This window comes from Dryas octopetala, chromosome 4, assembly GCF_963921425.1.
Source record: "Dryas octopetala chromosome 4, drDryOcto1.1, whole genome shotgun sequence".
In the NCBI taxonomy this organism is placed as follows: Eukaryota; Viridiplantae; Streptophyta; class Magnoliopsida; order Rosales; family Rosaceae; genus Dryas; species Dryas octopetala.
Window position 1 is genome coordinate 7,771,263 of NC_141369.1, and position 14,674 is coordinate 7,785,936.

At 35.5% G+C, this 14,674-nt stretch overlaps 2 protein-coding genes across 3 annotated transcripts; one reads left to right on the forward strand and one right to left on the reverse strand.

Annotated features, from left to right (window-relative positions):
- The first annotated feature begins 3,194 nt into the window (after positions 1-3,194).
- On the forward strand, positions 3,195-5,178 carry LOC147286453 (uncharacterized). The gene is made up of 2 exons (XM_086242766.1): positions 3,195-4,504; positions 4,629-5,178. Exons 1-2 carry the CDS (start codon positions 3,466-3,468, stop codon positions 4,712-4,714), a joined length of 1,125 nt encoding a protein of 374 aa, XP_086098892.1. The 5' UTR covers positions 3,195-3,465; the 3' UTR covers positions 4,715-5,178.
- A 322-nt stretch (positions 5,179-5,500) lies between these two features.
- Positions 5,501-12,111, reverse strand: LOC147286454 (pectin acetylesterase 3-like). 2 transcript variants are annotated; one of them, XM_086242764.1, is made up of 13 exons: positions 11,738-12,111; positions 11,442-11,524; positions 10,501-10,630; positions 10,292-10,365; positions 9,720-9,806; positions 9,517-9,641; positions 9,364-9,424; positions 8,812-8,865; positions 8,636-8,713; positions 8,122-8,227; positions 7,788-7,933; positions 7,053-7,156; positions 5,501-5,901 (listed from the first exon to the last, which is right to left on the reverse strand). In XM_086242764.1, the coding sequence occupies exons 1-13, from the start codon at positions 11,964-11,966 to the stop codon at positions 5,772-5,774; spliced, it is 1,407 nt and encodes a 468-aa protein (XP_086098890.1). In that variant the 5' UTR covers positions 11,967-12,111; the 3' UTR covers positions 5,501-5,771. The 2 variants fall into 2 exon arrangements, with proteins under 2 accessions (XP_086098890.1, XP_086098891.1); XM_086242765.1 differs by lacking the exon at positions 5,501-5,901 and adding an exon at positions 6,600-6,705 and having other exon boundaries at positions 11,738-12,110.
- Positions 12,112-14,674: the final 2,563 nt, after the last annotated feature.

The following is a 14,674-nucleotide window of genomic DNA, read 5'->3' on the forward strand; positions in this document are numbered from 1 at the left end:
ATGTTTCAAATTCGGCTACATTCTCCTTTAGATAAAAGAAAAAATTTCCACTATTAAAATATACAATTTTTCACTGTTAAATGTACTTATATGAGATACAAATACTGTATGGCAGACCAACCCGTGAACATTGTTCTTCATGTATACCCTTCTCATAGTTGAAAACAATTGCAATCTATGAAACATCAATAATTGTGGGCCCAGATTATAGATGATCCACACGAAGTCCAAGAGGACCTCATCAGCTCCACTCTCACGTCGTGTTTGGAGTTTGGATTGTTAGCCAGAGACTTAGTACTGGGAAGCATGATCACCATCATGATCGGACACGTGTAAGAAACCTGATGGCCCCACCTAATGACCCACAACCAAACACCTGTCCTTTTCCTTTTGCCCAGAGTTGGCCTCAGAAACAGAAATCTGACCGCTCAAAGAATCAACGGTCGGTGAACGGCGGTTTCTACGAAGATCTTAATTAATTTAAGAGATTAATTAACAATTTAATGCTAAGAACGTCTTCCCAATTGCCAGGGTTGGCTAAACAAGTCATAAATTATTAATTGATGTTGAATGGGATTGGGGCCCACTTCCACTTCCAATCTTTCTCCTCCCGCCAGGTCCTGGGAGATGATACATGAGTTTTGACGTCAGCATCAGCGTTGTGTTGGAGTTGTGAATTAAGTGCCACGTTTCTTTGATGGGTGTGTGGAGCCAATGGGCCATGACGTGAGCCCATGAGGTGTTGCATGCATTACCCATTTACCCATCACTCTTATCGGATAATCTTATAAAGAGGGATTTTGTTGTTAATTCTATATTAAAAGATTATCTTATCTTTATTAAAACTCAACAAAATTAAAAATTGTCTAACTGTTTTGAAAATGAGAAAAATAAAAAAAAGATCGGAGAAAAAAGTAGTTATAATTAAAAAAATTTCGATTTAGTTATTTTTTTTCAAAAATAATTTTTACATGGTGATTTAAGTAATAAATATTTTCAATCATAATACTATTATAATCAAGAGAAAAAGTCGAATAAAAAGATAAATTAAAGAAGATGACTAACATTCATTATCTAATATTAGCCAAATAAATAGACTGTTTTTGATAAATACTACAATAATCATGATGGTAAACAAATAGTCAAAAAAATTCTGATTTCACTGATCTTTTGCAAAAAACATATTTTTGAACAACAATTTAAAACTTTGACAGTTGGAATAATTAGGCCTACATCGTGGGTTAACCACTTAACCCTAACAATAAAATCCATTTTACTTCTGCTAAAAGGAATTCCTTTTAAGAGAGAACCCCACTCCTATCAATGCTATTTATGTCTCCGATATATGGTCCTATACCTTTCATATTCATAATTTGGCTTTAACGGGAATGTAATTATAATAGCACCAAAAAAAGAAAAGAAAATAATCATTTAAAAAAAAAGGTTTGTCGGAATGAAAACGCGGACACCTGTCTCCTCCTTCCTAAACGCGTTTACATTACATCATACAATTCAAACCCACCCATCCATAAAATATGTTATCAAAAAGAAGAAAAGAAGATCAAAAGAAAATACAAGAAAACCTTCAAAATAAAGTCTTTATACTCATTCACTTTGTAAAACTATTTTGATCCCTCACTTTTTCAACAATACAATACGTTTAATTTCTTTTGTCTGAAACAATAAATACAAAATTCTTTAGATATTAAAAATATCAAATCTCGTGTGGTTTCTTACTGAAAATATATATATTAACAAGAATTTGGATAATAGTCATAGGCACCAATTTCATGCATTGCCGACAGTCGACACCACTCACAATCAACCCAAAATTTGTAAAGAGTGAATTTTAGGAAAAATTATTAGGTACAATCATATAGTATAATTAATCTAATATATAAGAGTATTGTTGAACGAAATATTTATATTTATATTTATAAAATATAATATTAATAACTTTTACCTATATTATAAATTTATAATTTATAAATTAGTTATACCAATAATAATATATTAATTATATAAAATAAATTTTTAGATGTAAAATCACTATTCTTAGCTCTACGCCTCTGCTATTGTGTTGATATGTAGAGAATTTGCCCATGTGAATAATATTGTGTTGTCAATTGTCCAATTGAAGCCTTGCATATGCTCATCGTGTGCTTTTTTTTTTTTTTTTTTTTTTTTTTTAAATCACAAATTCTAAAGTTTCCCTAGCTAGGCCTGCAGTACTTATGTATATTCCAATTAAAATTCTGTACATACTAGCTAGTGCACTAGCTAGGTCTCTATGTTTCCATATATTCCTTTGTTCATACCGTGAGTTTACATTACATTTCATATGATGATTTGACCAACAATGACGAGTCTTTATCGATATCATGCATTCACATTTAATAATGAAAAATTCATATCTACATTACCATCCATCCACATTCAACAGTAAAAAATCAAAATCCTAGCACAGAAAATGTATGATACCTTCCTCAGATAAATTTCTGTGTAATAGAAATATGATTGATTTTGTATCTCAATCTAATAATATGATGACACATATATTTTTATACTTCATTATATAAAAAAAATTCCAATTTCAAAATAAACATTATCTCTTAGGATGCTAAATCAGCTCATATCCTTATTATAAGTAAGGATTTTTCTCCCTTCCCCCATTTGAGACGAGATGCTAGCACTTACAATCTCAATATGCATTCCTTAAGTTGTAGTCTTTTCTGGATTTGTTTTTTAAGTTATCCTATTTTTGTATGGTTTAATGTAATTAGACAGGAACCAGCCAAAAAAAAGATAGGAAGCAGCCAAAAAATTAAGGTGGATTTAACTTAATTAATAATTATAACCCGTGTGCCAAACGTGTACAGCACATAATAAACATAAATATATTATGTTAGTTTATATCATCAACTGAATGTACTAAAAGTTTAAAGTTCTCTGCTTGCCTATGAACTTTCTCTCCTAGTACTAGTCCCAGTCAAAAGTCAAAACTATCCCATCTTTCACTGCCCACGAGTCACCACACCTGGACATCATAATTCTATCCTCAAACTAATTGACTGTGACTGTGACTGTGAATTGAGAAAATAGTGTAGTGAAGCTGGAGGGTACGAGGGCATTTTGGGAATTTGGTTAGCATCAATGAGATAAAGCAAAAAGCCAGCAGCGCTACAATATAAAGAGAGTAAATGGGGTAGATGGTTGTGCCCATCATATCATAAATCTGACAACCTTTTAAAGCTTTACCTTATCAACAAATGATCGATCCAGCAAACGAATGATTCACAAAACCCCAAACGCCACTTTCAACCTTTGCACTCCTGCTGTTTATAATACAATCCATTCATTCACTCTGATCGATTCATCGATACCCAATTGGCCGTTTGCTCACTCACTGCTCAGAGAGACCCAACAGAGATTATAAGACAGATAGAGATATTCATATTATCATATATGGCATCGGATGAGAGAATGAGCATTCGGTCTTGTATATCCATGCAGGAAGACGAGTATGACAATGATACTGATGATGGGTATGATCATAATGATCTGCCCCATCATCACAACTTGTCAAGGCTGTCCATGTGTACTTCCAGTTCCATCTATGGTGCTGACTCTGCTGATCATGATCATCACAGTGATGAAGATGAAGATCATGACCGTAGCTACTACTGCCAAGGCCAAGCAGCTTCCCAAAAAGAAGAGAATGGGATGAGTATGTACATGTCACTGCTGTCCATTGAAAGCTTTGATGGGGATGTAGACGAGGAGGAGGAGGAGGAAAGACCGAATCATTCACAAGCAGTACTAGCAGCTGCTGGGCTGTCCTCAGACTCTGACAGGGAACCTGGGTGTTACTCGCTTCCGGCGACACCCCCTAGACGGAGGAGTGCTCGAATGTTGCTGAATTACAACCGTGATCCTAATCCCATGGTGGCTAAAGAGTATGCCAGCGAGAATGAAGCTCATGATCAGATTAAGGCACAAAATCAAGTCGCCTTGAGCGACGACCATTATTCCAGGACTAGGAGGACAAGGAGGAGTAGGAGGAGGAGGAGCAGATCATCATGGCTATCATTGCCAATATCAGATGACAAATTAGAAGCTGCTGCTTATAAGAAGAAATTAGATGATGAGGACAAGACCAATAACATGAATAAGATGATGAGGATGGGTAGTAGTAGTAGTACTATTTTTGGTCATTGCCATAGCTTGAGCGGGGACAGTGATGATCACGATCATGATGGTACAAGTAGTACAGGAGGTGGAAGAGGAGGAGTGGTGATGATAACGAGGCCCAAAGGAGGGAGGAGGTCGCTATGCATGGACTTGGAGGAAGTGAAGGCTTGCAGAGACCTAGGGTTTGAGTTGGAGCACCAGCGCATGGTGCAGCACGACATCAACATGCCATCTCGCCTTTCCATCGACACGAATTACACTACCAGCAGTGGCGGAAATTCGCCCATTTCCAGCCGGCGCATCTCTAGCCCCGGTATGCATCTATGCATGTCTTCCATTCAATTCCATTCCATCTTATAGCGAGTTTAATTGAACTCTTACCTGCACTGCATATCTATTATCTAAACTAATTGAGTAGTAAACTATATCTAATCCAGGAGACGACCCACGAGAGGTCAAGGCTCGACTCAAGGTCTGGGCGCAGGCAGTGGCACTGGCATCTGCATCGTGGCAATGCGGCTGATCAGCTCTTCTCGCAGTCTCAGACTCTCAGTAGTTAAGTCTAGGCTTTTTCTTTATTTATTTTGCTTATGTGCCTTCTCAAACTTTTGTTTGTTTGGAATTTTGAAATTGGTGGGTAGAAAACAAAGAGGGCTAATTGGGGGTTTGGGTTAGGGGGAGTTAATTCTGATTCCGAGCGTGGCGACTGGGGGGATTGAATATAGTAGCAGCTTCTCCATTTTCGTTTCCACTAAGCACATTTTTCTTTCTCTGGCAATCTGGCAAAATCTGGCGAATGTGATCAGTGTTGGGATTTCTCATTTATGTTCCTTCACTGTATTTCCACCAGCACCTCTTCACATTCTCCATATTGTGAATATAACATTACTGATTACTGTTTCATGTTATAGTTTTGAAACACACTTCATTGTGTTCATTATGTATAGATGTTGAAGTTTTAGTTTCATGTAACCATCCATTTTGTGAGCTGTTTCCCATTGGATACTGGTTGGTTTGAGTATAATGGTACTGGGATTGGTGTTGTAGTTTTTATGTAACATATACCAAAATTTTGCAGTGCTCTACATATGTACTCTTATATTGTTGTTTCATTTGCATTGTCTAAATTTATCAAAAACTAAGCCTTTGGGCTAACTCAAGTAGTGAGGGAGGGCAGAGAAATGAGTTAGGATTATAAGAGGTTTAAGGGTCCAAACCCTTTCAAGGTAAGCCAAAAAAAAAAAAGAAACAAAGAAAAAGAAAAAAAAACTAATCGTTAACAAGATACCAAAAGCAGAGGCAAAGGAAGGGAGTGTCATAAATAACTTGGACAGATGAAACTAGAGTGCAAGAGACTAAATCAGGGACACCATTTTGAGCCCTAATTGTGCTCTTGAAAGTAAACTGCTTTGAGTATTAACAGCTGCAGTCACACGTACATGCCAGGAGGATTTATTCCAGTTAACTAGAAAATTAAACCCTTCCATGATGTAAAAAACAATTAGAAAAATAATGCAGTTAATAACAGGCAACAAACTCCAAAATTTCTGTATGAAGAGAGATAGAGATACAATCTATTCTCACTGGACAGATTGAAACCACATGATGCACCTGGAACATGTTATGGGCATCAACAAGGCACTTAGCAGATTTAGCATGGTAAAAGACAATCTTGTGGATTCAGAATATGTCATGGAAGATAAATCCTCGCTGCAGAGTAAAAGAGCCATTTCAGTCTCTCAGAATTGAAATGGAGATAAGAAATTGGGAAAGGGTGTAGAAAGCCGAGAAATAGAAAGGCATTTGCTAAATTGAATGCTGAATTTTCTCTTCGGTTGCTAACAAGTTGGTTGAAAGCTTGTAAACTGAATTAACACATGAACTTTTTTATTGATAAGTTTGAATCATCTGCTTATATTGTATTTATTTCCAAAACTACATCGTTTAAACATTCCATTTAATTATCCTTCTAGTATAAACCCTAAATACTAAATCCTAAACCCTAAAGCGACATCGTTTTGGACATAAGCACAATATCAGCACAACAATACAAGTGGAGGGTCCTATTTCTTTATTGATACCAACACTTTCTCCTAACCCAAGAATGTACATTCAAGCGCACCTAAGATATATGAGTGACACCAGAGGCTTGACTAACAGTTCCCTGGGAGCTCTTCCAGCACTCTCCTTTTACATGGACTAAGTTATTTTCAATGTTAAAGCTGAGCAAAAATATCCAAGTACTTGTGTTTCCCCTACCTAAATTTCAATAGTAACTCTTATGTTCTTAGCGTAACAATCCCAAACTTAAATAAAAAAAATTTAAATGCTCATTAATAGAATCCTCATGGTACAAAAAAGATAGCAATTAAGTTGGGATATCTCCAATTGAAACTCAGACTGAGAAAGTCTACTAAGGAAATGGGCACTTGTTCATAGCTCAGCATCTTCTGTTGGGCAATGCCTCACAACACAAGGAGCTTTTGGTCACTGGAAAGTCACCGGCTTCTGGTCCTAGTGACCATTTGAAAAGAAAGAAATAGAATCCACTAAAAGTATTAGCAAAGATAGCCAAAAAGAAAGTGCAGTAATTAGGAGCCATTAAATTTAACCCGTCCCAAGCCTGACAAAGTTTCAGGATTGAGACAACATAATCTCTTGGGTAAGAGACAAACAAGGACGACTCCAGCAATTACACAAATTTGCACAAAACAGCAAGCAGTGTGCATTTTATTCTAATGAAATGAATTGTTACAATTAAATTTGCACAAAACAGCAAGCAATGTGCATTTTATTCTAATAAGATGAATTGTTACAATTTCCAGAAATGATAAAAGAGTGCAGGTTTAGTCCTCACTCACTTGAATACAAGGTTATGGCAGGTGTTATCACAGGGGTATGCACAGTCAATCGCTTTAACTTGCCGTCGACCAAAGTACCAGTCTCCAACAGACACTGCAATTGCCTGCATAATAAAAGGTAACTAAATTGATGCATTTATAACAACACCAATTCATTATAAATGACTTTAAAAATCCAAAATATATGCATATTGAGTTTTCTGTGCTACATTTAATCAAGACACTAGAGTCGGTTGTTAGTTTTTTCAGGGATTCCTTACTTACTCTTCCTTGCTACAGCTACACTGCATGAGGAACAATTTTGTACTTTCTTAACTTGCCAATTAGTGCTGCAACCTATCCGTGTATTTTAAGCCCATGAATTTTGGTTCTTCAGGAACATATCTTTACAATATTATAGATTAGCTCTAGAATACATCAACCTTCCCACTTTATCATAATAGTTCTTGAGGTTGGATGCACAACACATTCAGTGTTATTAGTCTCCCACCTTCCAAAACCTCAATCTAAGTATGTCAGCGAACATCAAACCATACTTCCACATTTTCTCCAATGCCTAGTATTACAGACTGTCCTACGAAATAGATAGAACGCTTATGCAACTATTGCTTAAATTGAAATATTTCAGCCTCAAGGAAAAAAAAAAAAAAAAACGAAACCACCTCACATGTTAAATTCTATATTATAACCTCCACAACCATTTGAGAGAGCAATAGATGTTTAGATGGGGCATACCTTGTTTTCAAGACGAGGAGAATCATTAGCAAACCATGTATCTTGTCTCTCTGACTGGCAGTGAGCAAAGCAGGAATTTATGAATAAACCATTTTCATTGGACATTGAGAAACCTTTAACAGCATTGAGCATTTGATTCCTGAAGTCTGCTTCATAAGAGGGAAAGGAGGACAGCATTAGGAAGGAATTCTATGAGTGTATGCTCGTGTCTATTTATGTTAAGAATACATACTGGCACAATAAAACAAATGAAACACACACAAAAAAGAGGGGGGAGGGGGAGGGGGGGGGGGGGGGGGAGAAGAGAAAACAGAGCTAAACAATTGAAAATTACCTTGGAAGAACTGGATCTGGGATGAATTGCACTGTGCATGGTCTGATTTGCATTCTTTCCATAAACCATGAGGATCAGCAGATGGAGGGGCTAGACTAGATTGGACCTGAGGTAAACAAATAAAAAGACTTGACCCAAATTATTAAAAAAAATTTTAATCATCATCAGGGTCATGAAATACCACTACAAAAGTCAATATCATGATTTTTCTGCCTAAACAGAAAAGAACCAGGGAGTGATTTCGGTGCTGGCCTTACAGGTCTCATGTCAGTCATATTGTAAACTCACTGATTGTGCCTATTATGAAAAAATACAGATTTTAACTATGCCTCTTTGAAAAGTGCCTTTAAGAATAGGCATAAGCAGTGCATTGTCTTGCAATCTAGCATTTGCACTATGCAGGTGTTTGAGGTGGCATCGATAAATTTTATCAACCAATTCCCCCAGGCCCTCTAGTACAATCTTGTACAAAATGTAATTTGTCAATATAATGATAAAATAGAAAGAAGATTACCTGCCATGCATCATAGGCTGCATTTAGAAGAAACATTGGGGTCTTAACATTTGCAACCAAATTCTGAGGGAAGAAGCACTGAGAGGGAGAGAGAGAGCGAGAGGGAGTTAGATCTTTCCAATTCTTGATTACTACACATGCACTGGCATGACAACAAATAAAATATAGAGAATTACCGAAGTTGGGTCTAGGCGGTTAATACAAGTCTTTGGCAGATTTTTTTGCACTTCCTAAAATTCATAACAAATGTCCAAGATTAAACTTTAAAACAAGCAAATCAACATGACAGTTATTTAAAATCAATAATACAATAATTTCAATAATTCATTATGATGTTACTTTGAGGTGCATATCATTATTAGGTTACCAGTCAATATAGACTTTAAACGTCCCAAGCTCATGCCACAACATATTAATAAACAGAATTCAGATCAAAGCACTAAAAGCAACTGAAACAGAAGTTTTGAATAGGTAGCTGAACAATTTCACTAATTTTTAGGCAGGAGAGATTACTAATATTGTGACAATCTCACAAGCAATTTATCTGTGAGACTAATTTAGAAAGAAATTTCAATTTGTAAAAAATAGAACTCTTTATTTTCCCAAAACAAAGGGGAGAAAAAACCTTGCATACAATGCTTTGTCCTTAAAAGGTCAGAACTAAACCCAAATTTCTACTTTAAAATTGAGTCTAGTCAACGATGAAAGAGGAAAGTTATGAACAGTACCTGCAAGCTAACGACACCTGCATACAAATTCCTTAGAGTGTGCCCACCAGATACATCAATTCTACAAAATAAAAATAAAACAAAACCATCAATGAAAACATATTCTTCAACTGAAGAATGCACATTGATAGAAGTAGAAGATCAGCTCATTACGCATCAAGGAACATTCCGGCATCACTCAGACATTTCACAGTAGTAGATTTTGGAAACAAGTCCTGGAACTCATCACAGTGTAGTATGGATGCCAGACCCCCAGCAGAACATCCAGAAAGAAGAGCCTGAAACACAATTGTATGAATAATAACTAAAAATATAGAAGCTGACTCACATTAATGAGAGTAAGTTCAATGCAAAACCTGGTTAGCATTCTGCATTCCCTTGGACATTAACTCTTCCATAGCAGCTAACCATATCCTTTGCCCTCGGAAATTAAGTTGCGCAGTCTGAAAAGGAGAATCACTCTACAAATCAGAACAATCAGTAACATTGAAAACCAAAATTTCAAACAATCCTTTTAGTTCTGCACCATTGGAAATGATTATGGGTTTGGTGGGGGCCGGTGTGAATAAAACATGCAATTTGAGTGATAGGTTTGAGGGAAACCTTGAAATGACACATGAGTTTGGGGAGAATTTAAAGGAAGGTGTGGGGGTCAATGAGAAATTTGAATGATAATTCTGGTAATGGGTTTGATAAAACCCTAGGAAAAGTAAGTGTGTGAAATGTTATTGTCAATGTAAATGGAGTTGATTATTTCAAAGATGAGATTGATTTCGATGTTGGGTTTAATTTGAATTTAGGCCAAATGATACTTTTGGTCCTTGTACTTTCATGAAATTTCTACTTTGGTCATGTTCATTTAATTTTGACAATTTCAAGTGGAAAAAATTTAGGTAACTTATTGTAAACCAAAGATGCTCTGACCAACCTCATCCTGACTATCTCCACTAAAAGATGCCCCGTCACAGTAACGTAGCTTGACCCTGTTCCAGTTGAAGAAATCTGCAAGCACAAGAGGCCCATCCAGAACATATTTCAATGTAAACATGTGCACAAATATACTTGTCAATCAAACAAGAGGAGCAGGAAATCTATTATATGAATGGAGTGCAGAAAGTACGCAGGGAAAAAACATACCAGGGTTTTCTTCAGCTTTATTGCTCAATATTCCTGTGAATTGTAATTTCTTTTCCATGAACTTGGATGAACCACGGCGAGTAGTTTTGCGGAAAACACAATTTCTGATTGTATTACACCACCCACCTCCCTGAAAAAAAAACCAAAAAAATAAAAAAAGTAAGAAACTAACCAGTTTCATATTTGATAAAGGAAAGCAAGAAAACCTTTAGAAATGAGTGTATTCCATATGGAATTCAGGGGATTTTGAAAGAATTCAGCTTGACTTCTACATCTAGGTGTATTCAATGAAGAGTTTTAATATTAAATTCTTGTGGTATTAATTGAATCAGGATTTCTAAAAAGTATATGCAAATCTTGTGGTATTTAAAAAGTCATTTACTTTCAAGGAATTTATTAAATGGTGGAGTTTTGCGGACTTTGGGGTGTAAGGTATAAACACCAAAGTCAGATGTTTCTCTAGCCTCTCCCTAAGGATTTTGGAGTTTTCTTACCATGGTTAAAATTAATTTAAAGTCATGTCCCACCACAGTTATCCTAAAATCCTAATATATGAAATCGATCAGTATGCGTAACAAGTTACAATTTCTAATGTTAAACCTCAACCGCAAAAGATTAATATACCTGTTACTTGAAAGACTTCTTCAAAATGAGTAGTAGTATTACTAAGAAATGTCTACCAAACCTTTACTCTTCTTCCGTGAATCATGTCATGATGTTGTTACTTCAACGAATTATTAATTTTACAATCGTGTTAAATCCAACCATTGATTGTATTGTCCCTCACTTGTCCCTCATGTTAAATCCCTCATATGAGTCGGACTGTACATTAAAATGAAAGAGTTTGCTATGATTGCTCATTTTAAATCTGGGAATCTGGGAATTCTGCAAAATGGGTCTAATTAGAAACGAATGCCAATACTTGATATTGCCTCACTCACCTCCAACTGAATGAGCCAGCTGTTTGCACCTGATCCAAAGCCGCGATGTAGATGGTAACCAGGCAGTGTTCCATCCAAACAGACTGTGGCATAACAACAACAAGAGAATATTTTACTCTGAGAACTTGGTAGCCACATTCTATGAATACCCACATGTATAACAGCTATATATGCCATCAATTCACATATATCAGCTAAATAAGAAAAGGGTAATATAATACTAATTCATTATGAAAAAAAAAAAAAAACATATGGGCACATGACATATGAATGGAAAAAGAGAGAGAGAGACGGACCAGCTCCTTTAGAAGCAGCTGAGTTGATAAGAGTGAGGCCAACCATGAGAGGCTGAGCCTGATTGGGTGAGGTTGCTGAGACCATAGCATCGTTTACCAATAACCCAGAGAACAATACTTCATTCTCACTATCGGATCCACCCAAAGCACTCGCATAGGCAGCCGACACCACCAAAGCAAAACACACGTTTAGTTTCAGCCATTGTTGTTGTTGCTGCTGCTGCTTCATTCTCAACACCCCTCTCTCAAACTCTCTCAATTCTCAAACTCGAACTCGATCGTATTATTTAGAATATCAAATACATTATATGTGAACTCGATAAAGTCGAAAATGGAAAGAAGAAAGTTACAAAAGAAAAGGAAAGAGGAAAAACTTGTCTTTTCTTGATTGGCATAGTAACCATTTCCCGTTTCGAGACAAAGGTTCAAAAAGCAGCCGTTGAAACGGGACAGTGGTCAGTGGGACTGAGAGGTCCCGTTGTCGTTGCCTTTCAAATTCTCGATCCCACTGCCAGCTGTTTCATTTATTCCTCATGTTTTCAGTGGCCAAGTAGGGGAAATAATAAAAATGTGATTACGAATACGACATAATTTCTAATTAATTAATTAATTATAGTTGGCCAAATAACAATGTTGGTCCTTATAAATGTTAAAAACCCACTTTATTTATATATATTTTAGAATTCTACTAAGGTTCTTTAATTTTACAATTTATTGATAAAGCCTTAAGACTTTTAAAATTATAACTAAAGTTTAATAATAGTAATCATTTCATGTTACATAATATTAGTCCATTAGTTTTTATATTTTTTCAAACATATCAAACGGCCATTTTTCGATTATTCTTCTTTAATTGCTGGTTTGTCGACTTTATATTAAGTTTTAGGCATAAATTCAATTTAGACACATAATTATATATGTTATTTCAACAGAATTCACGAACTTTCAAATATTTCAAATATACACCTGATTTATTATGTAAATTGAAAAATGAAATTTTGTACATCAATTTATTGAGAGATCAGTTAAATGTCAGCTTGGCTTTTGCTAACGGGGATTAATTGGCGACGTGGCACCAACTCAGCATACATTTCCCGCCAAATGAGCAAAACATGTCCACTTGACACGGGCCCACACACCTATCACCTCTTTCTCGCTCGTCGAACGCTCTCCTGACTATTTAGTCTCCAAAAAACATCACGTTTTCCCCCAAATTCGAATATAAATCTCTCACTTGTGTTCAACGAGCGAGAAAGAGATGATGAGTTTGTGGACCCGTGTCAGGGGTTAGGTGGACCTATGTCGCTTATTTGGCGGGAAATGAGCGATACGAGTCCACCTAACCCCTGACATGGGCACACAAACTCTCTCTCTCTATTATTATTAAATTGTGGGCCCGTGTCGCTCATTTGGCGGGAAATGTTTACTGAGATAGCGCCACGTCGCCAAGTAATCCCGGTCAGCAAAAGTCAAACTGTCATTTAACTGATCTCTCAACGAATCAATGGACATAAATTTATTTTTCAATTTAGATAATAGATCGGGTGTATATTTGAAATATTTTAAAGTTCATGGACCGTTGAAATAAGTTATATAGTTATGTGTTTAAATTGAATTTATGCCTGAATTTTAACTCCCCAAAATCCTTACAAACTAACTAGATACTAAACAACTCTAGGACATGGCCAAGATTTCATTCAGAAGCAACTGCTCACAGCCCCAAAAAGGCTCCTCAAACACTGTAAGACCTAACTCAAAAGAGTGACCAAGCTTAGCAAGGCCAAAAACCCACTTTATATTGACAAAAGAATTCATGATTTAAATTTTTCGTTTTTTCCAATCCAATTTCACGTTGAACCTTCCAACATTCATGTCGTTGTTAATTATTACCGACATAATGTAATTTACTACAAGAACAATCATATTTTCGTGCTATCCTCAAGACTAATATACTAACATATATAAGACTAGCATTTGGTCAACTAATTTGATAAAAATATTAATTAATTAGAGAAATTCGATTAACAAAATTGAAATTATAAAAAAGAAAGCTGAAACTTACCATAATTATAAGCGTACAAATTTTTGATTCGTACCATTTGACCTTTCAATTATTAGACGAAGGGAGACAAATAGGGTGGCCCATCAGCTAGTTTATTTTGCAAAATCCCATGTTGGAGTGTCCTTTTGGACTTATGTAATGCCTTCATGGCTTCTTGAAGCAGTGTACACTGATTCTTAATCTAATAAAATCTCAGCTTCTTCTCAAAAACAAATTATTACTATCATTTAATTCTAATCTATATAAGGACATATGAATTCTTTAGGATTCTTATAATTAATACACAAATCTAATATAATTATCATTATTATATCATATCAGTCGTGATTTGTGTGTTAATTAAATCAAATTTGTGTATTAATTCTATGAATTACAAAAAGTTGTACATGTCTTATATGTAATTTAGGTGAATTAGTAACATCACGTCAGCATAATACATGTGTTACGATTTCACACAAATATATATATAGGCTTAATTATTGATTTACCACCCAAAATTGTAATTCATTCCAACTTTGTCACTTGAAAGTTTTTTTGTCCCAGATTACTACCTGTAACTTATATCCATGTCCCATTTTACCTTGTTCCGTCAACAATTCAGTTAAAAATAATGATCTGGCAGTTAATGTTGACGTGGCACGTTGGATGTGCCACGTGTCACATCTTTGCTTTTATTTTCGGATTTTTTTATTTTTTATTTTTATAAACTTTAAAAATTAATTAAAAATAGTTCCGAACTCAGAAAAATACACGAAAAATTCCTACGGACTCGTCTTGACTAGCAATAATTTGCTATCAGGTTAAATTACCAATTTGCTCTCTAAAAATTTCCAAAAAAATTAGAAAGTCCCAATTTATTTCTAAAAAATTAAAAT